At 43.6% G+C, this 24,648-nt stretch overlaps 1 protein-coding gene across 3 annotated transcripts in view; it reads left to right on the top strand.

The window, feature by feature from the left end:
* The window catches only part of kcnt2a (potassium channel, subfamily T, member 2a), a 743,558-nt gene that overhangs the window by 496,511 nt on the left and 222,399 nt on the right, over window positions 1–24,648 (top strand). For all 3 annotated transcript variants that reach the window (XM_078218141.1, XM_078218140.1, XM_078218139.1), the window contains one exon: window positions 20,245–20,346. In XM_078218141.1, coding sequence (XP_078074267.1) covers window positions 20,245–20,346 — 102 coding nt within the window. The remainder of the gene's footprint in view (window positions 1–20,244; window positions 20,347–24,648) is intronic.

The following is a 24,648-nucleotide window of genomic DNA, read 5'->3' as shown; positions in this document are numbered from 1 at the left end:
ATGTCAGGGGCACTAGTAGGGTAAATACATGGGGTAACGGGGATAAAGCCTGGGTGGGATGGGTGTCAGAGTGATTCACTCCAGCAGGGTCTACAACAGCTCCCCACTAATGGGGAACAGCTGGCCTGACCATGCTGGAGCGAAGGAAGGCCATGGAGGCACCGCAGGAGGGCGGGAGTAAGGGTAGTGCTCCCTTGGCATTGCCAGCCTGGCTTCCTGGCACTATCCAAGGGGTGAAATAGCAATGCCCAAAGGGTACCTTGGCACTGCCCACTGGGCATTGGGCAGTGCCAAGGGGTGGGCCAGGGGTGGCGGGGCCCATTGGCGACATGGCCTCTGCGGGGAGATCGGTGAGGGTGGGGCGGTCCCGTTGCCACTCTGCATAGGGATCAGTGGCAGAGGGAGGGGAGGGGAGGAAAGGGGCTGATCAGGGCTGGCCATCCAGGCTTTTTGTTTGGGGGGGGGGTGCTGCCGCGGCGTGGGGCTCGGGAAGATCAGAACGGAGTGGGGGGGGGGGTGGAGATAGAGGTGGGCCGGGGAATGGGGGTGTGGGGGCTGCCTTGGAGACACCTCAGAGGTCAGCGATTCGGGAGGGTGGTGGGGGGGGGGGGGGTTGGATTGGAGAGGTAGCGATGGGGAGGCCGGAAGTGCGGGGCTACTGCGCAGGTGCCAACATCTGAGCTGACAGATCGGCGCATGCGCAGTGGCCGCTCAGCACTATGCTGCAGGGCTCTCCAGTAGGAATAGGCCCTGCTTCCGGATTTTCAGCATGAATCTCCCAGAGGCAGTGTGGGAAATTCATTTTGAAAATCCCGCTGAAAAGAACCAGCAGGAGTTACTCCCAATTTTAAGCAAATTTGGCACTTAGAATATTTTGGGGAGCGTCCTGGCCCTTGTTTTAAAATGCCCCTTTGAAGCATGATGGGGTGTTTCTTTGTGTCAAAAGTACTATATAAATATAAGTTGTTATCTATTTGTACAGTGAATTACAGTTGGAGTCCTATAACTGACTTTGGACTATGATTTGCATAAACACCCGCTTATTTTGCTTTGCTTTGGTGTTTTGTTCTTTATAAATCCTACGATCCCATTTCTTTGCAATGTCTTCAGTTTGTCCTCCTACTTATAAGAATTGTTTATCTAAACCACTAATCTCTTTGTCCCTTTACTACTTCTAAAGATTCATCATTTAATGTATGTTTCCTTATTTTCCCTTCAAAATGTATCCTTATTTGCACAGTTGTGTATTCACACGTATTCCATCGATATGGAGGAGTGGATGTACCTCATTTTGTAAATCATAAAACATTTGGTTAAACATGATGCCAAATGAATGATTACAACTTACTAATCTAATTTATTATAGTATTCTATAAACGCAGCAATGCTTTCTGAATTTTCCAATCACAAAATGCTGCTGATTTTTCTCTTTATATAGGTCTGAGGGACCTACGACTTAGTGCATGTGTACACATCTCGCACACTTTTTTTACCGTTGAAGTAGTGAGGTTGTGTGTGTGATCACTTTGTTAATTTTGATCTGCACTTTTGGCTTATTGTGAAAGGAAATCCTGGGGTTACATATTCCCAGTCGCTAAAGAAGCACTCCCAGTGAGTTAGATTCTGCACTAGGTGTGTAAGTTCATAAAATGTCCTTGAAGGTACTTTGGTTGCTGGAAATACCAATTTTATGCTGCATTCACTCTTCCATCTGTCATGTATTATGTGATTTGATTAATCCTGTTATTTTCAAGCCTACTTTCTACCTGTATGCTAATTTCTGCATCAATGCAGCTCCTTTTGAATTTATATTTTATTACTATCACCATCCCTTGTGTGTACGCATGACCTTTGCTCCAATTTATGATCTTTGATCTTTGTTCTTTTAAAGTTTTCTGATGGGTTCTCCAATTCACTTAAGCAGCGTTCATTCTACCTTTGGCATTCAGCACATTTGACAACTTTCTTTCCATGTTCGGGGCCTGGCTGCCCCACTATTAATTACTTTGCATTTCTCCATTACCTTGTTCATCAGGGCTTTCCAGTGTGGTTAGTGAAGCAAAGTGCACTTTACATTACTGTCAATGTCAGCTATTTAACAGCACAATTGTACAACACCACCTAGGTTCTCAGCCTCTAGTAAAATTATAGTGATCGACTGGAACAATAGCTGCTTTGCAGTATCATTGCGGATGAGTATTGATTCTGCTACCTTAGATTTTTGTAAATAAAATAGTCTTTCTCATGGCCTGCTCGACACCTTTAAGATTTTGACACTATTTCTTAAAAGCTGGTCATATTTATTTTCTGAATAGGTTAATGGTCATCCCCATTCGCTTTTAGCTAAGCTGATTAAATAGAAACAAGACCTGGCCATTCAGCCCTTCCAACTTATTCTACCATTTAATTAGATGTGACTGATCTGTACTCCAATTCCATTTGCCTTCCTTCAATCGTTATCCCTTGATACTCTTACCTAATTAAAATCCATTGATTTCAGCCTTGACATTTCAATTCTTGTCTAATTTACAGCTTTACAAGAATTTTTTTATAAGATTCATTCATAGGATGTGGTCTTTCTTGGCAAGGCCAGTGTTTATTTTCCATCCCTAATTGCCCTTGAGTTGGTGATTGTGAGTCACTTTCTTGCACCATTGCAGTTCAAAGGTATTCCCACAGGGTAGTTTGGCAGGTAGTTCCAGGACTTCGATCCAGCGACAATGAATCAATGGCGATATCAATGGCATGTAACAATGGTGCGTGACTTGGACAAGAACTTGAGGTTGTGAAAGGTAAATGTAAGAGGTTTTGAGGTGCTGAACATAAATATAACACATAAGCCTTTATATGTATACATTCTTTATTACATCTTTACATTCAAATTATGATAACAGTTGACTGTGAGCGCGAAGTTTCACAATGCACCTCTCACGTATATTAGGTCACAATTCGCCTAGGCCTAGACATTATGTTGCAACTCGCGTTGCACACGTCTATCTGAGACTGGCAACTGGGCCACGGCAAATTAGGTCATTAACTTCAATTGGATAGTACAGGTGAGCTATGCATAGTAATCACAGCTGCCAAGTCAGCTTGCAAGTTACAAGGTGATGGTGGGGGGTTGGGGAGGGGGTGGGGGTGGGGGGAGAATGCGTTGGTAGGGCTGGTGAAGGGAATCGTGAACTTGGATGTCTGGGATGCCAACCAAGAGCTTCAAATTATTTAAGGGAAAGGGGAGGAAATTAGCAGTGGGATTTATTTTGAAGCTGGCAGTGCCATGCCCACATAGTTGTGCTCATGGACACTGGAAAATGGATACTTTACTTCTGAAACAAAATGGAGAATACCCACAATGCTCTGCAGTGAAACAGAATGGAGTTAAGAGGTCAGGTTACCTCTTATTTTCAATCGGTATACCTGGAACTAGACAAGGCTGGAAGTTAGCCTGCTTATCTAGACAGGACATTAAAATGCACATGAAATTTCAGGACATTTAATTGAGAAGACATTAAAAGGCAACAGATATTCCCCGTGGATTAATGGCTGCCATTATCTAAATAACTGCAGAAGCTAGTTCACAATGAACTTGTAGTCTTCTTAGCTTCAGAGTGGAATTCCACAAAATGGGTGTGAGAAGAAACCCGTTCTATCACAATAATATGCAAATCGATGAAAATTGAACATTATTGCGTGTCAATGTCCAAGCTGTCAGAGACACTCTATGGATAATGGACAAATATTATGGTCACGTGGCAGAAGTAAGCACTGCTGCCTCACTGCTGTTTGTTTCTGGCCTTGGGTGACTGTGGAGTTTGCACATTCTCCCCGTGACTGTGTGGGTTTCCTCCAAGTGCTCTGGTTTCCTCCCACAGTCCAAAAATGTGTAGGTTGGGTGGATTAGTCATGGTAAGTGCGCGGGGCTACGGGGTTAGAGAGGTGGTTAGGTCTGGGTAAGATGCTCTTTCAGAGAATTGGTGCAGACTTGATGGACTGAATGGCCTCCTTCTGTACTGTCAGGATTCTAAATCAGGCCTTGATATGGAACATTTATTAAGACACATTTTCAGAACAGCCACAGACAGAGAGAGAGAGAGGGAGGAAATAGATCCAACCCAACAAATAAAGGACCCTGCCTAAAAGCCAGCAGCAAACAAATGATTAAAGCTAGCTTTTGCCTACCACTTTGAAGAACAAAACCAGTTTTTTGTTACAGGTGTGCAATTGCACCTAGACTAGAATGAAGTCAGAAACCTGTTACTGCAAGAAGTAAGCCAATGCAAATCCATAATTAAAAACTTCCAACCTCCATTCCTATAGAGAATCAAAAGGAAATCATTGGCCTGCAATGTTTCGGGGCTGCATCTTGAGTGAACCAAGGATGACAGTGCATGCTACCACTTCTGTAATTATTTTTTCTGTGTCTCTGCAAGTGTGCGCGGTTGTGAATAGATGTGGATGTTGAGTAATAAACTCTTATCATCTTTTCCTGACAAGATTTTAAAAAAAACTTGTCTGTTCTTGAGAGTTACAACACTCAAGAAGTTAAAAGGCATTTTCTTTTTTAAAAAAAATCTGTCCCTGGTCAGTTTTGAGGCGTAGAAATGGGGATCCTTCCTACCATAGCTTCCCTGTCCGTAACAGCAGTAGCACTCCTGCTTTTCCCAACTCCACATTCAGGTAAGTATATATTGTGGTAAGCTTACTTTTTGTCTTTGTAGACTTCAGCAGTCCCTTGAAGGAAGGTAGGCTAGGTAATCCAGCCTGACATTTTCTGCAATTAATGTAAACCAGTTTATGGTTTGGATCCTCAAGGCATATTTGTGTGGTCCAAGGGCTATTTTGGGTAGCCATCAGGGATGCCTCAACAGCACCTGAACTAAGATGGCATTGGACATGTTATCAGTGCTGTTCGGGAGCATGAGGTTGGTCTCCATAATATCAAATTAATTTCCAATATAATACTAACCATCATTTCCACGTGGTGTTAGTATCTTGGCACACAAGATAATTAGTTTTGAATTGATATGATTAATTATCTTTCTTCTCCTTTCTGTCTTTAGTGCTGCAGGGAATTAGTTTTTCTGGGGTATTTTTCAGCTTCTTACTCATTTCAAATGGTCGTGATGATTCTATTATTTATGAGTTATCCATTATGAATAGGTATTCAAATGTGATGACATGATCATTTCTGAATATATAACTTTACTCTCTGGTCTAAATATACATCTAATGTACATTATTAGTCTAAAATGAGATGAGAAAAGTTGGATAAGAGAGGCAGGGATTAATATCAGGCACTTTCCTCTTGTTAAGATTACAAGTGATGTGAGTGTTTCTAATTTAGGATCCGGCAATGTTCATTTTAATTAATTTTGTTGTCTCCTCCTAATTTTCATAAAGTACATTTCATTTTAGTTTCACACTTAATCTTGTACAAGACAAGCTTTATCTCACTTGAAAAGCCTTCTTTCATTTCGAGCACCATTTGTGAATGCTATTTCGTTGAATCGGGAAGATGCCCTTATCTTATTACTGTGCCTGTTTGCGCTTTCAGTATAAGCTGAGTTCCTCGTGATGTTTTGCTTTCACCATTTATCTTTCTAAATCTCTTTAGGGTGCCTTACCATGCTGCTGGTAGATTGTGAACAATTTTGTTAAGTGGATTTGTGGTTATTTCACTTGCCTCTTGTCTCTTCTCACTTATGCCTGTATCGGGCAATCTTATTGCGAACAAGTGAGATTGAAAGTCAGTAAAATCGAGAGAAAGACAAGGCCATAAATCAAACTGTTCTGGGAGATTTTTTTTATACAGTGCTAAGTGCAGCTAATCATGGAAAATCCCATTTTTAGGTCAAAGTTGGTCAGTGATAAACCTAAAAGTCTGACATGGAGTGAAATCCAATCTTTGTGGCCCAAACATATACCCTGAAATAGTGAGGCAGCCGTATAGAACTGTTATCTGATACTTAAATAACAGTTGATCTTAAGTTTTTTATCTTTGGAACAATCCTTTAGGCAGACACACAAGTTAATAGCATTTATTTGTACTTTTTGCTCAAGATTTATTTTTATGCTGCCTATTTATTCCAGCATGCTTAGCAGACAGACACCCTGCTTATTGAGGCTGTAGAGAAAGATTAATATATAAACTCGGCTGACAGATTCTGACAGCCTTGATAGGTCTTGTATGTATTACTTAGGTCTAATAGCAGCTGCAGTGTGATGTATTCTTCCCCTTCCAGCTAATTACATCTGCTAATGTGTGCTCTACAATCGTTACATTGGTGTTATCCTGCATATACACAAATTTAGAATTTGTTGTTGGCAATATTAACAAATGATTGCTTATTATTTGTCTATATATTTATTTGTTGAATATTTGATAGGGACCATAATCCATTTAAAGTAAATAAGTAAATCCCTGCATTAAAGTAGCTGGCAGAGGATATTCACATAAGTCCATTTAGCCTGGGATTTTGTCGGGGTGGCGGTGACATTGTCCATGAGTCAAAAAACTAGGGACAACTCTGCCTCGAACATCTCAGGGAACCTTTGGTGGATTTTATGTCCATCGGGCAGCTAATGAGCTGCTGTCGGGGATCTTATCCATTTAAGGGATGGGAACCCATTTGAATGAGATGCTGACCAATTGGAGAGCCAGCAGCTCTTCAGCGCCACCAGGAGTGGTGGCTACTGCTAGGACTGCACCAGCTCCTGTGAAATAGCATGGATGCTGCCCTGAGAACAAATTAAGTAGGGTCATTGGGGCCAGTTAGGCTGTCCCAGGTGGCAGGGAGGGTAGGAGCCTAGGGTTGCCATGAAGTGGATTATAATCCTAGCCCTTATTTTGGGACTATTCTGGATCAGGCATATTCTCAGTTGATCACTCTCAAATAAGGTTGAGAAAGGAGATACTTAATTGGGTCTGAAGAACTAATCCAATTCTCCCTGAAGAAAAGGAGCCATCAGCGAATATTACCATGCTCTAGATAAACTTTTCTAGCACGTTTTAACAAGATTATAACAACCTGGATATTATAAGGCTCCATCAATCTCTTCTCAACATTGAACCTCTCCACTGTAGGGTGTATGTATGAAGATGGGTTTTCAAGTTTGGATATAGAAGACTATATGAGATCATTTATTTTCTAAAATACATAAACATTTACTGAAGAAATAAACATGCAATTCACTTTTGATGGTAATTGCAATATTAATAGCTCTATGAAAAGTAGCTATAATCTTGTTTCTAATAAAGTGTCGCTAATATGCAGAGAGAGATATTTAGCTATCCGTCAATATTTAAAGTAGTATTTATCATAAATCCCTAAGTAGAAAGCTATCGAGTCTAGAAAGATACCTCTATCCTGAATTAAGGAGAGATCTATCATCATTATGGGCAAGGTGGCACAGTGGTAGCACTGCTGTCTCACAGCTCCAGGGACCCACGTTCAATTCCAGCCTCGGGTCGCTGTCTGTGTGGAGTTTGCACATTCTCCCCATGTCTGTGTGTGTTTTCTCCAGGTGCTCCGGTTTCTTCCCATAGGCCAAAGATGTGCAGGTTAGGTTGCCTGGCCATGCAAAATTGTCCCTTAGTGTCAGGGGTGACTAGCGAGGGTAAATCTGTGGGGTTACAGGGATAGAGCCTGGGTGTGATTGTTGTCGGTGCAGGCTCGATGGGCTGAGTGGCTTCCTTCTGCACTGTAGGGATTCTACAATATACTATAGCAGTTATGCCTTTACCTAGAGCGAGACACTGGAGAAAATCCAATGAATCTAAAAATCTTATTGTGCACTTCTAATATTTATACCATAAAAAAATTGAACCATCGGATCATGTTGAACATTCATGCTGCACCGCTTCCTTTGTTTTTGTTAACGTCCTTCAAGCAAACAGGATCCTGGAAGGTGCAGCTAATGGTCATTCAGGCCAGCATTTTCCACTCCTATTCATGTTGGACATGTTTGGCAACATGAGTGGAAAATATCATGAGAACTGCAAAGTCACATTTTACGTTGGTGTAAATGTGTGATGTGATTGTCCTCTTCCCCCATGAGTTCAATGCCAGGGACATCCTTTGAATATATTATCATATAATTATGGAGCCACTATGCCGGAATCATCCCGGTCCCCCGCCCCGTCTCATCAGAAAATCCACAGCAGAGTGATGGCAGAACGATGTGAATCACAAGTGGTCTCTGGAGTTATGCACCTTGCGAGCAGACCTCCCAAGGGAGCTTGGTGAGTGCAGCACTCAGAGAGAGAGAGAGAGGGGCATGCTTGGCACTCCAATGGCACTGCTCCCAGCATTGCTTGGACAGTGCCGGAGTCAGTGACCGGATCGTATCAGGGGGCAGAGCCGGTGGTGATGCAGTACAGTTCTTGGCAGGGGGTGGGGGTGTGGTTCTAGGGTGAACTTCTTTGCGCTCTCGCTCTCTGTGGCCTTTAAAAATGGCGGCCCAATCTTCTGCAGTCTTAAATAGCTGGCAGGGTAGGCAATTCAGAGGCCGCCCTGCCAGCGATACATCATGGGACCCAATCTTTCAAGAATTTTTTCCAAGTCCCAGACTGTAAGGTCGAGAAAGCAGCCATTGCTCTTGGTAGCTCCAATGCCTTTGGCATTTGTGATTTCTGGGAAAATCTCACCCTCAGTTTCTAAGATTCAGCTGATAAGTTATTTTGGGTCATCCTTAGAGTTACCCATTGTTAGATTGTGTTACCATTTATCAATGCCGGGCTGAGTGATGTAGAGGCCAGTTCCTGTTTTTTTCAGGACATGGGTTAAACATAACACTTAGGGAACAAAGCTAGGAGGAATATGGAGTAAAGAGAAAGTAAATCCGAGAGAAGAATTTGATTAAAAAACTGTAAGAAAGAGCAGACTGCAAGTTTACATCTCCTAAAGAAATCTAAATAGCTGTTTGGGTGAGTACAGTTGAGTAGGTGCTTACTACTAGTACTGGTTATAATTAAGATATCATTCTGTGAGTCATTGTTTGTAAGAAATATATTCAGCTGCTGAAAGTAAGCGCGCAGGTACAGCAGGCAGTAAAGAAGGCAAATGGTACGTTGATCTTCATAGCGAGAGGATTTGAGTATAGGAATATGGATGTTTTAGTGCAGTTGTATCGGGCGTTAGTGAGGCACGTTGATGTCCTTATCTGAGGAAGGATGTTCTTGCTATAGATGAGAGTGTAGTGAAGGTTTACTAGGCTGATTCCTGGGATGGCAGGGCTGTCATGTGAGGCGAGACTAAGTCGGTTAGGATTATATTCATTGGAATTTAGAAGAGTGAGAGGGAATCTCACAGCAACTTATAAAATTCTAACAGGATTAGACAGGGTAGATTTGGAAAGAATGTTCCTGACGGTGCTGGAGTCCAGAACTAGGGATAAGGGGTAACATTTTTCGGACTGAGGGCAGGAGAAATTTCTTTACTCAGATATTGGTACGTCTATGGAATTCACTACCACAGAAAGTAGTTGAGGCTAAAACATTGTGAGATTTCAAGAAGGAATTAGATATAGTTCTTGGGGGCTAAAGGGATCAAGAGATTATGGGGATCAGGGTATTGAATTTGATCAGCCATGATCATAATGAATGGCGGAGCAGGCTCGAAGGGCCGAATGGCCTACTCCTCCTTCTATTTTCTATGTATGATTCTATGTAGGATGTACCACATTCTATATCATGTGATGTTTCTGTCCTTGAGCATGCAGCTGTACCCAGGCAGGTATAGAAATTTTTTATGAAAAATTGGAAAGATTGAACAACTCTAATTGCATAATGTTTATATGTAATGTTTTCTCTGAAATACTAGGTTTATATGAAATATTTAATTGCATCAACACTAATTAAAACATTTTAACAGTGTGTAAATGTGTTTCATGTGCAGCCATAAAATACTTGTCCAGTAGAGGACCTCTGCTTTTAATTGCTAATCCCTATTTCACAGGAGAATCCACCATGGTGACTTAAGAACCATGTGGGCGCAGTCTATCAGACCTTGCACCAGGGCACCCTGCTAGGTGGGTGAAGGCAATGGCCCTGTCAGCCTGGCACGCCTGGTCGCAGTCAAACATGATACCCATTTCAGCCCTGGCATAAAGGGCATCTGTCACCTCCCTTATACATTTGTGAGTAGCTGACTGAGAGATGCCACAGATATCCCCTGTGTTGCCCTGGAATGAACCACTTACAGAAAAGTTCAGAGCAGTTATAAGTTTAAGGACTACAGGCTTTGGGTGAACTCCAGTTCCATGCGGTGTCAGCTGTTGCTGTATGTGGTAGACATGGTCCACTGTCTCCTTGGGAGACAGACAAGTCTTCTTTGGCACTGCAAAAAAGTGGATTTGAACTTGCTGGCCAGTAATGCCCTCTGGCCTCATACCATTGGCAGGGTGAAGGTTGTAGGTGTCACTGCATTTGCCTTTGTCCAAGTGAGAGGGTCTTTATGCCTCATGAGGCAGGGTAACTCCCCATCACTGATATCCCCAAACTGTCCTTGCAACCTGGCCTCTCACAAAGCAGGACCCCAGAACCTCATAGTTTCCCCCAGTACAACCCCTATGTTGTGACTACCTCCCATCCAGTTTGCAGCTTCAACAAGATAGGGCACCCACTCAGCTATTGTTGAACAGTAACCCCGCATGGAAGAACCAGGAAATGATGTCTGCTTGGCAGCCAACACATCTCCCTGGAGTAAGGGGTGACCTGATATGGAGGGAAGGTAAGGCCACTGAGTGTCCCCCACACACCACCCCCCCCCCCCCCCCCCCATGACACAGTGACCACACCCCAGCCCTAAGCTGCACTCATGTGCACCCCCAGCAATCTCGGTGCCCCTGGTGTGTTGGACTGCCCGAGAAGTAATGGCAGCCTGATTGCACACCTTCAATATTCCCCTCACAGATGACGGCACCAGGTTACAGCTGTTGTGAATGGTGCCGATGATACGTCACACCGGCACCAGCTGAATATCTGGTACGGTCTCAATGTCCGGAGTGAATGCTCGCTAATGATATGCTGATGTATTCAAATTAGGTTCATGGCCTTCCCCAGCATGTTTCACATCACTCCTTGGTGTGGTTAGTTCAAAAACATAAAACGCAATCTCGCCACCGAGAATCTCACATTTCTGAACTCTCCGCATTTGTAACATGTGCCACCATTCCTGCGAACGTGAGCTCAAGGTCCCACCCAGTGTCAAGCCTGTGACTATTATATTTGTGGAGATGCCGGCGTTGGACTGGGGTAAACACAGTAAGAAGTTTAACAACACCAGGTTAAAGTCCAACAGGTTTATTTGGTAGCAAAAGCCACACCTTTTGCTTTTGCTTTTGCTACCAAATAAACCTGTTGGACTTTAACCTGGTGTTGTTAAACTTCTTACTATTATATTTGCCATAACTTTATTATCTATTCTAAAGAGAAGCTTATTAATGATGCTATCTGAATCCTAAATTGATGCTAACTAAATCCTAAAATGGGAAGTAATGACAAGAAAAAGCAAGTTTTGGCACCTTCGTTCCAAATCTACAAACCAAACCGTACTTTACGGATATATTTATACGGCATGTGAACTCAAAAATACAATATGTGTCTGCAAACAAGTGAATTTAATAATTTATTTCCTGGTATTTTGATAGATTGTCATATCACTGACTTGCTGTAACAAACACACAAATTGCAATAAATTAACAAGCAAGCCAACAATGATGCACAGGGATAGCAGTGAATTAAAATCTTACATGTTACTGGTCTAAATGACCGACTAGGGCAAACCAATGTGAAGTGAAAGTTATTGTGGCTCAGCAAACAGTGTGGTATTTTCTAATTATACCCGGGAATTTACGCTGATGATACTTGGGGATAATAGTGAAAGGGAGGGAAATATGTTTCTTTTTGAATATTTAGTGGGCAGGAACTATTCCTGCTGGAGAGGCCAGCAGCATAGCGCTGAGCGGGCCACTGCACATGCACTGATCTGTCAGCGCTGAGATCGACGCATGCGCAGTGGCTCTGCACTGCCGGCCTCCCAGTGCTGGCCAGCTCGATCACTGGCGAGCCCCCTCATTGCTGGCCCCCCGAACTTGTCCGGGCCAGCCTCGACCCCCCAACTTCCCACCACCCCCCCTATCCCTGACCCGCCACAATTTCCTCCCCCCTCCAAAGGCTGCCCCGACATCCCCTCCACCCTGATGGCCTCGTCCCCACCCCCAACCCTCCCGTCACTGATCACGAGTGCAGAGTGGCAGCGGGCCCCCCCACCCCACCAATCTTACCCCCATCAGGCGCCATCCCCATTAGACCCCATCCCTTGGCACTGCCTGATGCCCGCCTGCTAGATGCCCCCAGGCATTGCCACTTTTCCCCTTGGGCAATGCCAGGGTGCCCAGGCTGGCATTGCCAAGGTGGCAATGCCCAGGCCGCACTCCCCTCAGCGTCCAACCCTCTGGGGAGCCTCAACGGGGCCCCCTTCATTCCAGTGGAATCGGGCCGCCAGCTCTCCGCACGTTGGGAGCTATAGTAAGTCCGGCAGGGGTGAATACTCTTGGCAGTGGGTAAGACGCTAGCGGGCCTGGAGATTTCAGTCCCGGGTCCGCTAATGATATTTAAAATATATTGAAATGGTGATTTAAATAATTTATGTACCTTCGCACCTATTTCTGGCGGAGCTGACGACGCCGGAAATCCAGCTGCCGGAGACGCGCGGAGGCCATGGCACCCAGCGAGGAGCCCGTGAAACGGCTCACTGGGGCCCAACCCTTGGCACAGGTTGGCACTGCCAAGTTGCCACTGCTGCCAAGTTGGCATGGGCACGGTGCCTGGCCATGTCCCTTTCTCTCGGGGGCTATGCTTCCCTTTGAGACCCCAACAACAGGTTTACGTCTGTGTGAACCCATGTCGATATATGGCATGGGGTCAATATCTGGTGAGGGAGTGGGTTAATAACATTTAAATTTATTCAAATTTAATAATTTATGGGCTTGAACCCAATGACATCATTGGTGAGGGGCGGGGAAGATCCAAAAGAACATTCTCATGGCGAGAACTGTGACTTCCAGATCTTGAGGCCCCACTGGCATTCACACGGAGAGCAAAGACTGGCTGAAAAGCACCCTCAATGTAACCAAGTATTGCCAATGTACAATTGCCGTCAAATTATCTCAATTTTTGAACTCTGTTTGTCCTGAAGAATGGTCATATGGGGATTTGAAACATGAACTCTGTTTCTCTCTACAGATGCTGCCAGACCTGCTGAGTTTTTCCAGCGTTTTCTGTTTCTTTTTTAAGATTTCCAGCATCCGCAGTATTTTGCTTTTATTTATCATGAAGACGACCGCTTTTTATTGTTTCAATGAAATGTCGCCTCACATGGTAAAAATTTGTGGATAAATTATGATTATTGCACTGCCTTGACCAATGCATGGATGAATAATGAGCTCCATAATTAAATATGAGTGGAAGGAGAAAGAGTTCAGAATCTCACTCGGTACTGTTTTAATAATTAATACTAGTGGTGACTCTTACTGAAAGTCATTTGGAAGAGATGCCCATGTCACTTCCCAAGTTGATCTGTACCTCCTGCACAACCAACTGCTTTAAATTAATTAATTGAAAAAAGATTGATGTAGATAAATAGGTCGATTTAAAGCGATATGTTTCTCATTAAAGGAACAGTATTCAGCACAACAGCTGTATTTGAATATTCATAAGTCATTTACCCCATGCCTGGTGAAGTGTCATATATTTGTTTAAAGTGCAGACCAAAGTCTAATCACTAAGGATATAACTTCAGCATGCATAATTAGGATGATAACACTCTTCATCTTATGAAGCACGGATTCATAAGATTAACAATCGTAAATTGTTCCAGGCCTGAATATCATAAACAAAACCTCAGCAGGACAATGCACCAAAATCATATGAATATTTACAACATTAATTCACAAAGTGTCAAACTGATCATCCATTTGCGTTTTAACGATTAATCCTGTTGCTAACAAGATTTGTATCCATCTCCTCAAATCAGTGACTCATAGAGAGCTATTTGATTGTGTGGGATCAATATTCCAGAATCTGAACTTGCCCTCAATCAGCATCCACACAGCTACATGATTTGCAACTACAATCGTTGAATAGGAACACATTGAGTGGGATTTTTGGCCCCGCCAGCCACTGGGATTGTCCAGTGCCTCCGAAAGTCATTGGACTTTTGCAGCGGGTCCTGCCACGGTGCGGCTTGAAAATCCCAGCCATTGTTTTTAAAAAAAATTTCTTTCCCTTATGCCATGGATACTGAGACTAATTGCAAGACGCCTGCTTCTGACTTCATTGAGAACAGGCCAGGGATTGAATCAGGGGTCCCGTCTGGCTCAGTATCACACCATTGTGAATAAGAAAAGAGAGGCGTACAGAAGGTTCAGAGAGCTAGGAGGTGTTAAGGATTTAGAGGAGTATACGGGATGTAGGAAGGAGCTTAAGAAGGAAATTAGGAGAGCGAGAAGGGGTCATGAGAAGGCCTTGGCGGGTAAGATTAAGGAGAATCCCAAGGCTTTCTACAAATATGTCAAGAGTAAAAGGATGAGATGTGAAGGCATAGGACCCTTAAAAGGTGAAGGGGGAAAAGTTTGTGCGGAACCGTTAGAAATGGCGGAGCTGCTTAATGAATACTTTACCTCGGTATTCACGGTGGAAAGGGATCTGGGTGGTTGTACTGCTGGTTTGCGGTGGACAGAAAGGATCGAGCATGTGGACATAAAGAAAGAGGATGTGTTGGAACTATTGAATGGCATCAAGGTTGGTAAGTCGCCGGGACCGGATGGGATGTACCCCAGGTTACTGTGGGAGGCGAGGGAGGAGATTGCGGAGCCTTTGGCGATGATCTTTGCATCGTCGATGGAGACGGGAGAGGTTCCGGAGGATTGGAGGATTGCAGATGTGGTCCCTATATTCAAGAAAGGGAACAGGGACAGCCCGGGAAATTACCGACCGGTGAGTCTAACCTCAGTGGTTGGTAAGTTGATGGAGAGGATCCTGAGAGACAGGATTTATGATCATCTAGAGAAGTTTAGTATGATCAAAAGTAGTCAGCACGGCTTTGTCAAGGGCAGGTCGTGCCTTACGAGCCTGGTTGAGTTCTTTGAAAATGTGACCAAACACATTGACGAAGGAAGAGCGGTGGATGTGGTCTATATGGACTTCAGCAAGGCGTTCGATAAGGTCCCCCATGCAAGACTTCTTGAGAAAGTGAGAGGGCATGGGATCCAAGGGGCTGTTGCCTTGTGGATCCAGAACTGGCTTGCCTGCAGAAGGCAGAGAGTGGCTGTGGAGGGGTCTTTCTCTGCATGGAGGTCAGTGACCAGTGGAGTGCCCCAGGGATCTGTTCTGGGACCCTTGCTGTTTGTCATTTTCATAAATGACCTGGATGAGGAAGTGGAGGGATGGGTTGGTAAGTTTGCTGACGACACCAAGGTAGGTGGTGTTGTGGATAGTTTGGAGGGATGTCAGAAGTTGCAGCGAGACATAGATAGAATGCAAGACTGGGCGGAGAAGTGGCAGATGGACTTCAACCCGGATAAGTTTGTGGTGATCCATTTTGGCAGATCCAATGGGATGAAGCAGCAGTATAATATGAAGGGTACCATTCTTAGCAGTGTAGAGGATCAGAAGGACCTTGGGGTCCGGGTCCATAGGACTCTTAAATCGGCCTCGCAACTGGAGGATGCGGTCAAGAAGGCGTACGGCGTACTGGCCTTCATTAATCGAGGGATTGAGTTTAGGAGTCGGGAGATAATGCTGCAGCTTTATAGGACCCTGGTTAGACCCCACTTGGAGTACTGCGCGCAGTTCTGGTCACCTCATTACAGGAAAGATGTTGAAGCCATTGAAAGGGTGCAGAGGAGATTTACAAGGATGTTGCCTGGATTGGGGGGCATGCCTTATGAGGATAGGTTGAGGGAGCTTGGTCTCTTCTCCCTGGAGAGACGAAGGATGAGAGGTGACCTGATAGAGGTTTACAAGATGTTGAGAGGTCTGGATAGGGTAGACTCCCAGAGGCTATTTCCAAGGGCTGAAATGGTTGCTACGAGAGGACACAGGTTTAAGGTGCTGGGGGGTAGGTACAGAGGAGATGTCAGGGGTAAGTTTTTCACTCAGAGGGTGGTGGGTGAGTGGAATCGGCTGACGTCGGTGGTGGTGGAGGCAAACTCGTTGGGGTCTTTTAAGAGACTTCTGGATGAGTACATGGGATTTAATGGGATTGAGGGCTATAGATAGGCCTAGAGGTGGGGATGTGATCGGCGCAACTTGTGGGCCGAAGGGCCTGTTTGTGCTGTGGCTTTCTATGTTCTATATGTTCTATGTTCATTGTATGATCAACATAATGAGCAATTACAAGGAGCCACACGTTGTTATTATTCTGATGTTTTGCATTGTACATAAAAACACACATGCAGAGAAATTGTTAATGAATTCACTTCCCCTCCAAGCAAAATGTAGTTAACCTAAAATCTCAAGTGGGAAGTGAGAATTTATACATGCATTCTTGCATCTGTGCACGTGTATGTGATTGCAATCTTAGATGTTGCTTTTTTTGAGTACTGGTCAATGTGGAAATATTGCATTAACTTTTGTACCACTTTAATGTTTGGTGTTAATCAAAATAATCGTGGATCACAGAAAATAGTATAACGTATGGTATTGGGTAGGTCCTCCAGATAACACTTGTGAATTTCATGAATTGTATATTTAGTGACCGAGTTAACATAATATTTATTTGAATACTTCATTAAAAAATGCAGCAGCAGATTTCATAGAAAATTATTATATAAATGACTTAAGGGTCACTAAAGAGATTTGAGATAAGAATTAAAATTTCACAGATTGGGTATTCAGGAATCTGATGACACAGAACGCCTGCTTTTAGAAGAAGCCCAGGACAGAGGCTGAAACCATGCTGAGAACCACTGCATCTTCAAAATGCTTAAGCTATTTCAATTGTCTGTTTTGCTTTTGATTGATTGGTTCAGTGCCTTTAGTTTTCACTTGCTTTTACTTTAATGATTTGAGCATGTCGCTCAATCAAGATCTTATGTCACCAACTTTTATGTGAATTTGTTACTTTTGCAATGTCTGGCACTTGGAAAAATTTGTTTTAAGTCTGATATTCCACTTCTTTCATCTGTCATTTGTGTAGGGAGTTTTATGTAGTTCAGTTCACTGTGAAATTCATTGGCTACATTCTCACTTCCAGGCTCCTTGGTGTTTTCTGATTTAGATTTTAAAATTCAACTGAAGGTGTCATTTACATGGAAAAAAATAGTTATAATCATGGTGGACTCCTTTTCATCTGAGTATGTCCAAGCTGCAAGCGATTTCAAAATATCTCAGTTTTTACAGCTAAATCCAAGCTAATGAATTTGATTATAGTGGAGCAAGGGCATGTGCCCCCATTCTCTTGTTGCTTTTGCATGATCCCAGAGGTAAGGATGATCCAAGTCTTCTGGTTAGCATGGTAGTTTCAGTAGATGGCCAGTACAGGGTGTTTCTATTTTTCTTCCTTTGCTGCAGTCCATTGAGGGGCTATGGAGCAAAGCAAGGAAGTAGGCCCCAAGAATTACCTCAACCAGTACAGGGATAGAACCCATGCTGTTGGCATTACTCCACACCACATTCTTAGCCTACTGGTCCTTAGGCAAGCAAAGTATTCAGGTTTCTTCATATTGTTACTAAAACACAACTTCCAAAAGTCAATGCAAATTTCTCATACTTCTGGTTGCACTGTTAATTTTTCTCCCAAAATACCCTAAATTTGTTGGTCGAAAATGCATAGTCTCATTGCTACAGAATTACCTCTGGAACATCTGTGGTTTTGGTGCTATGGGTACTAGTTTAGTAGAAAACTGCTGCTCCTGTTCACTTCTGGAATGGCTTGTAATGAATGCCATGTTACTTGCATGCAACAGAAATATACAGAATGGGCAGGTGGTTACATCTGATTTGATGCCTGACCTGCCCTTTTTGACCTTGCTGCTTGAATTAATGTTCACTGTTGAGCATGTGTTCAGTAGCGTGAGAGATCCCTCGTCAGTGCTATTTAAAGACATCATCACCCAACATGCAGGTTAGTTGCTTATTACTTTCTACTGATTTTTACTGGGGTTTGGTGAATTACTGGGTATTTGGAGGAATTGATAAAAATTGCAAATGTCTGCAGGTTGTGGGCATTGGGATCGTATTTGGTTGCTACCGCAGGGAGTCACTGCCCCTCTGGAGCTGCACCTTGCTTTCCTGGAAATCTGCCAGAGCACAGATTACTCGACTACTGTGAGACCCTACAAGTCCCTTTGTGTATTTACAGCCATGACGGTTGCAGTCTCAGCTTTCATGACAACAAGCTAAGATTCCATGACCCCGGTCAGAGTGTCCACTGCAGCATTCAGACATCGTGGGGATTCTGTTGTGCTGCCATGTAAGTTGAGACATGAGCTGTCAGACATTTCATGATGTTTGGGTCCACAAATCTCCTCATTGAATTAGCCACCACTGCCCATGCTGGAAGGGACAGACTCCAAGCTCTGTGTGAGCTTGTGGCAAAATCCTCCATGCCCCATGACAGATAGCAGGATGAGAGTAAAATGATATTTGGGAAGGTGGATTAGGCAGTAGCATACTGCTTACTTCTCAATGGACAGCGAGTGGATGTTTCCCACATCGACAACGGGATGAGGACCTAAAGCGACCATTGATTGGCCTAAAGGTGGGCCTGTCATAAATTTCAGACAGGTTACGGTGGGTGGGTAGGCAATGGAAAGGCCACCCACTGGTTTTTGCATGACCACCCTGCCTTCAAGCCTGCCAGCAGGGGAATGTATTCCATATCATCTATAGCACAGAAAGAGGTCGCCCTGCTGACCGAGATGGTCCACACATTCCTCCTCCCACTAGTCTTCATTTAACTCTTATCAGCATGTCCTTCTGTGTCTTTCTCCCTCAGGAAATTAACTAGTTTCCCCTTAAAGTTATTCACACCATACACCTTAACTACTCCTTGTTGTAGTGCTTCACATTCTTACCACATGAATTAATAAATTTTTAAAAATGGAGAACTCCATTTTAAATGCTGTCTTGATCCTCTCCCACTGAATGGAGAGTTCAAATTCCTTATAATGCTTCTGCAACCTTTCCTCAGCCACCCAATGTTACAAAGATCAGCCTCATGGTTTCCCTCTGAACTGTTTCCACTCCTTAGATGTCTTTCCTCTGACCAGAATAGGATACAGTATTCAAGGTGTAATTTACTTGCTGTGAATAATCTCTCTACCTGATTTGTCTATGCAATTCAACATTCTGCTTCGGCTAATTGAAGCACATCTCCCATTACTCCAGTTGAGAGCCATTAATACAGGCTGTGGATCAAATCTGAAATATCCAATGTTACATTTCATTTATTGATTAATTTGTTTAAGACTATTTTTATATTTTCACATTTAACATTTTACCATATGATAAAAATGCACTTGTGTTAAAATAATGCAGATGCGAATATCCAATTTAATATCTTGTTTTCACTAATTGGGACAAAACTAGTGTATATCTTAATGGTCAGGAGTATAGAATGGATGATCAAAGGAATTGTTGAACAGAATTGTCACGTGCAATATAAATACTCTTTTGCATTTGCCATTTAAAAAATGTAAATGTTGCAGTGACTTTACGCCAACCCAAGGTGACTTTATCTGTGCTCTTCAGTCAAAGATGTTCAATATATATTTTTTAATACAGTACTGTTGAGGAAAACTGATTCCATCATTATAATGCCTTTCTACCACACCAGAGCATCAAGGATCAACCTTGCTGCAAAATAAACTGGTCAAATATTATTATTCAGTATGACAGTAAAATACTTTGTGTGACATAATGAAGTTACAGCATGTAATCAGTTCTCCTTTTAATAACTCTGCTGCTGTAGTTAGGTACAATAATCACCATATTTGCCGAAAACATTGAATTGCTTGTATAGAAAACTATGTATTTTTTAACCAGTCCAGAAAATTAGCATCAAAGTATGACTAATAAATCGCCAAGATTCTACAAAATACTTCAGCTCTTATATAATTCTAGTAGCTTGTAAACATGCAAAAACTGTAGCCCATTATGTTTAATTCTTGCACCGCCCAGATAGAGGCAGTGTTGCACTGCTGAAAATAAAAACAAAGCCTAATCTGTTTCTTCTGCAGAAAGAACGTGAAAAAGGTTCCAATCTGGCATTCATGTTCCGTCAACCATTTGCTGCTGGGAGAGTCTTCAGCATCAGCATGCTAGATACACTGTTGTACCAGGTAGTGTTTTTCATTGTTATTATTAATGAAATAAATCCACAACTCCAATAGACTGTCATCAAACCTAATACAGAATGGCACCGGCCTAATGTGCCTTGGAATAATGCCAAATCAGGAATTCTGATAGATCTGTACCTGTTCTGCAAATTAGTATCAGTTCTTTTAAGCAAGCTGATTGACATCTAGATTGATTTAACATTCATCTAATAAATCAAACTGTGCAAAATGTTGTTACTCTGCTGAATGTAATCAGACTATCCAAGAAATAGATTAAGGTGTCTGATTCTATCAAAATGCCAACATAACCTCCTAACGAGGTTTGGTTTAATATTTTTTGTTTTAGTATCTACAGATTGAAAAGACATCCTTCTGTATTTGGACCTGGAAGCTGCGAAAGAGCTGCCTTCCTCAAAACACTCTAACTCATATATATTTATTTGTGATATAGCTACTCAATGTTGTTTTCCTATCTTTTGGAGAAGGGAAAGAGCATTAGTTTCCTGTCCTTTTGTGGAATGTATCATAATTAGAAATCTGTAAACATGATTATATTTCAGTCCTGAAGTGAAGAATGTTGATGCTTGTTACTGTGAGATTGCTTCAAGCAACAGTTCCCACAGTCAGTTATGTACTACGCGGTATTTAGTGGAGGTGACAGGGGTCTCACCTTCCACGTCACTTTTCGTGAAGACCCAATCAGGCACTTAACTGGGCAGTGGCAGCCTTCCCCGGAATCAAGGGTTCTGGAGGATGAGGGGTTCCCCCGCTGAGAGTTGCTCATTAATCAGAGGCCTGCAGCTCCTCATTGCTCAGCAGTGCTATCTACCGGTATGACATCCACCCAAACTTAATATTGTTCATCGATCCCATGCCACAGCTGAGTGTTGGCAAAAGGGGATTTACAGGTGTGGATAGTTGGCAGCAAAGACAGAGGAATGGCACTCAGTGGACCCATTTTTTCTGCTGCTGGGTCTCTCGATCAGCTACTGAGTGGCTTTGAATGAGGGACCCCCAAGAGCCCATAAGCAACCCCACCTAGGTTTACTTATCATACTCTCCACATGGCCAACCTCCCACTCCCATATAAGGACTGCAATTGACAACAGGATGGGGAGGCAACTCTGGCTCTCCTGTTAAGGACTTAATCTGGGTGGAGGCAGGAAAATGGCAGAGTTTCCTATTGCCGTCCTCCTACCTGATTAAATGTTGCCACCGCCAAACTGAACACGAGGTAGATTCTGAAGGCTATCCTGGGATCCCCAATGTAATCCAGAATATCCACATCCAGGTTTATTTTCCAGCTCTTCCGATGCATTCCTAACTTTGGTTAGAATGTATGCAAAAGCTTTTCAGCTCAACTGGTTTCTGTTCCAATCATTTACAGTGGGAAAATTGCAGAGGAACGTAATAACAATGCATAGATAAATAAGTGCAATTATTGCAATTAGTAATTCTCTAAGGTTCTTACTCAGTTACACAAAAAAACTGCATTTTTGTCATTTAGTATGATATGTTTGCAATTGCATCATGCTGACAAAGTCCTTTGTAAGCTATTACCTACATGAACAAAGAACAAAGAACAATACAGCACAGGAACAGGCCCTTCGGCCCTCCAAGCCCGCGCCGCTCCCCGGTCCAGGATTGAATCCTGAATCCAGGATCCCCACCCAATTTTCCAGCCTATCTACATACCAATATCCTATCCACCGAGCTGTCCCTCACAGCTACGATGCTTTGTTCATTACAACCTATTAACTTACCCCCACCCCCCCATTCCAGACCATGTGATCTCCAGGGAGAGGCGAAAACCCAGAGTGAAAAACCCCAGGGCCAATATGGGGAAAAAAAAATCTGGGAAATTCCTCTCCGACCCCCTGAGGCGATCGAAACGAGTCCAGGAGATCACAATGGCCCCGATCGGAAAATGCTTCCCAACCCTAGTCATTTCCACTTCCACGAACACCATATGAATCCCCTGCCCCCGAGACAGGTTCCCAACTATCCGCAGTCTCACTCTGTACTGGCACCAGCAAGATGATCGTAGAATGAAGCCTTGAAACGAGAAACCAGGAACAATTAGCCCGCGCCGCTCCCTGGTCCAAACTAGATCACTCTTTTGTATCCCTCCATTCCCACTCCGTTCATATAGCTGTCTAGATAAGTCTTAAACGTTCCCAGTGTGTCCGCCTCCACCACCTTGCCCGGCAACACATTCCAGGCCCCCACGACCCTCTGTGTGAAATATGTCCTTCTGATATCTGTGTTAAACCTCCCCCCCTTCACCTTGAACCTATGACCCCTCGTGAACGTCACCACCGACCCGGGGAAAAGCTTCCCACCGTTCACCCTATCTATGCCTTTCATAATTTTATACACCTCTATTAAGTCTCCCCTCATCCTCCGTCTTTCCAAGGAGAACAACCCCAGTTTCCCCAATCTCTCCTCATAACCAAGCCCCTCCATACCAGGCAACATCCTGGTAAACCTCCTCTGTACTCTCTCCAAAGCCTCCACGTCCTTCTGGTAGTGTGGCGACCAGAACTGGACGCAGTATTCCAAATGCGGCCGAACCAACGTTCTATACATCTGCAACATCAGACCCCAACTTTTATACTCTATGCCCCGTCCTATAAAGGCAAGCATGCCATATGCCTTCTTCACCACCTTCTCCACCTGTGACGTCACCTTCAAAGATCTGTGGACTTGCACACCCAGGTCCCTCTGCGTCTCTACACCCTTTATGGTTCTTCCATTTATCGTGTAGCTCCTCCCTACATTATTCCCACCAAAATGCATCACTTCGCATTTATCAGGATTGAACTCCATCTGCCATTTCCTTGACCAAATTTCCAGCCTATCTATATCCTTCTGTAGCCTCTGACAATGTTCCTCACTATCTGCAAGTCCTGCCAGTTTTGTGTCGTCCGCAAACTTACTGATCACCCCAGTTACTCCTTCTTCCAGATCATTTATATAAATCACAAACAGCAGAGGTCCCAATACAGAGCCCTGCGGTACACCACTAGTCACAGGCCTCCAGCCGGAAAAAGACCCTTCCACTACCACCCTCTGTCTTCTATGACCAAGCCAGTTCTCCACCCATCTAGCCACCTCCCCCTTTATCCCATGGGATCCAACCTTTTTCACTAGCCTACCATGAGGGACTTTGTCAAACGCTTTACTAAAGTCCATATAGACAACATCCACGGCCCTTCCTTCGTCAACCATTTTGGTCACTTCTTCAAAAAACACCACCAGGTTCGTGAGGCATGACCTCCCTCTCACAAAACCATGTTGACTATCGTTAATGAGTTTATTCCTTTCTAAATGCGCATACATCCTATCTTTAAGAATCTTCTCCAACAACTTCCCCACCACGGACGTCAAGCTCACCGGCCTATAATTACCCGGGTTATCCTTCCTACCCTTCTTAAATAACGGGACCACATTGGCTATCCTCCAATCCTCTGGGACCTCACCTGTGTCCAGTGACGAGACAAAGATTTGCGTCAGAGGCCCAACTATTTCACCTCTCGTCTCCCTGAGCAGCCTTGGATAGATTCCATCAGGCCCTGGGGATTTGTCAGTCTTTATATTCTCTAACAAACCTAACACTTCCTCCTTTGTAATGGAGATTTTCTCCAACGGTTCAACACTCCCCTCCGAGACACTCCCAGTCAACACATCCCTCTCCTTAGTGAATACCGACGCAAAGTATTCATTTAGGATCTCCCCTACCTCTTTGGGCTCCAAGCATAAGTCCCCACTTTTGTCCCTGAGAGGTCCGATTTTTTCCCTTACAACCCTTTTGTTCCTAACGTATGAATAAAATGCCTTGGGATTCTCCTTAATCCTGTCTGCCAAGAACATTTCGTGACCCCTTTTTGCTCTTCTAATTCCCCGTTTGAGTATTTTCCTACTTTCATTATACTCTTCCAGAGCTCCCTCCGTTTTTAGCTGCTTGGACCTAACATACGCCTCTCTTTTCCTTTTGACCAGTCCCTCAATTTCCCTGGTTATCCACGGTTCTCTAATCCTACCCTTCCTATCCTTCTTTTTTACAGGCACATGCTTGTCCTGTAGCCCTAACAACCATTCCTTAAAAGACTGCCACATACCAGATGTGGATTTACCCTCAAACAGCCTCTCCCAATCAAGAGCTGCCAATTTCTGCCTGATCCCAATAAAGTTAGCCTTCCCCCAATCCAACACCTTACCCTTGGGACACCACTCATCCTTTTCCATCACTATCCTAAAGCTAACAGAATTGTGGTCACTATTTGCCACATGTTCCCCGACCAA

The sequence above is a fragment of the Mustelus asterias genome, chromosome 8 (genome assembly GCF_964213995.1).
Source record: "Mustelus asterias chromosome 8, sMusAst1.hap1.1, whole genome shotgun sequence".
Classification (NCBI taxonomy): Eukaryota; Metazoa; Chordata; class Chondrichthyes; order Carcharhiniformes; family Triakidae; genus Mustelus; species Mustelus asterias.
The sequence above is the reverse complement of the archived record's forward strand: the minus strand, read 5'-3'. Positions and strand labels throughout refer to the sequence as shown.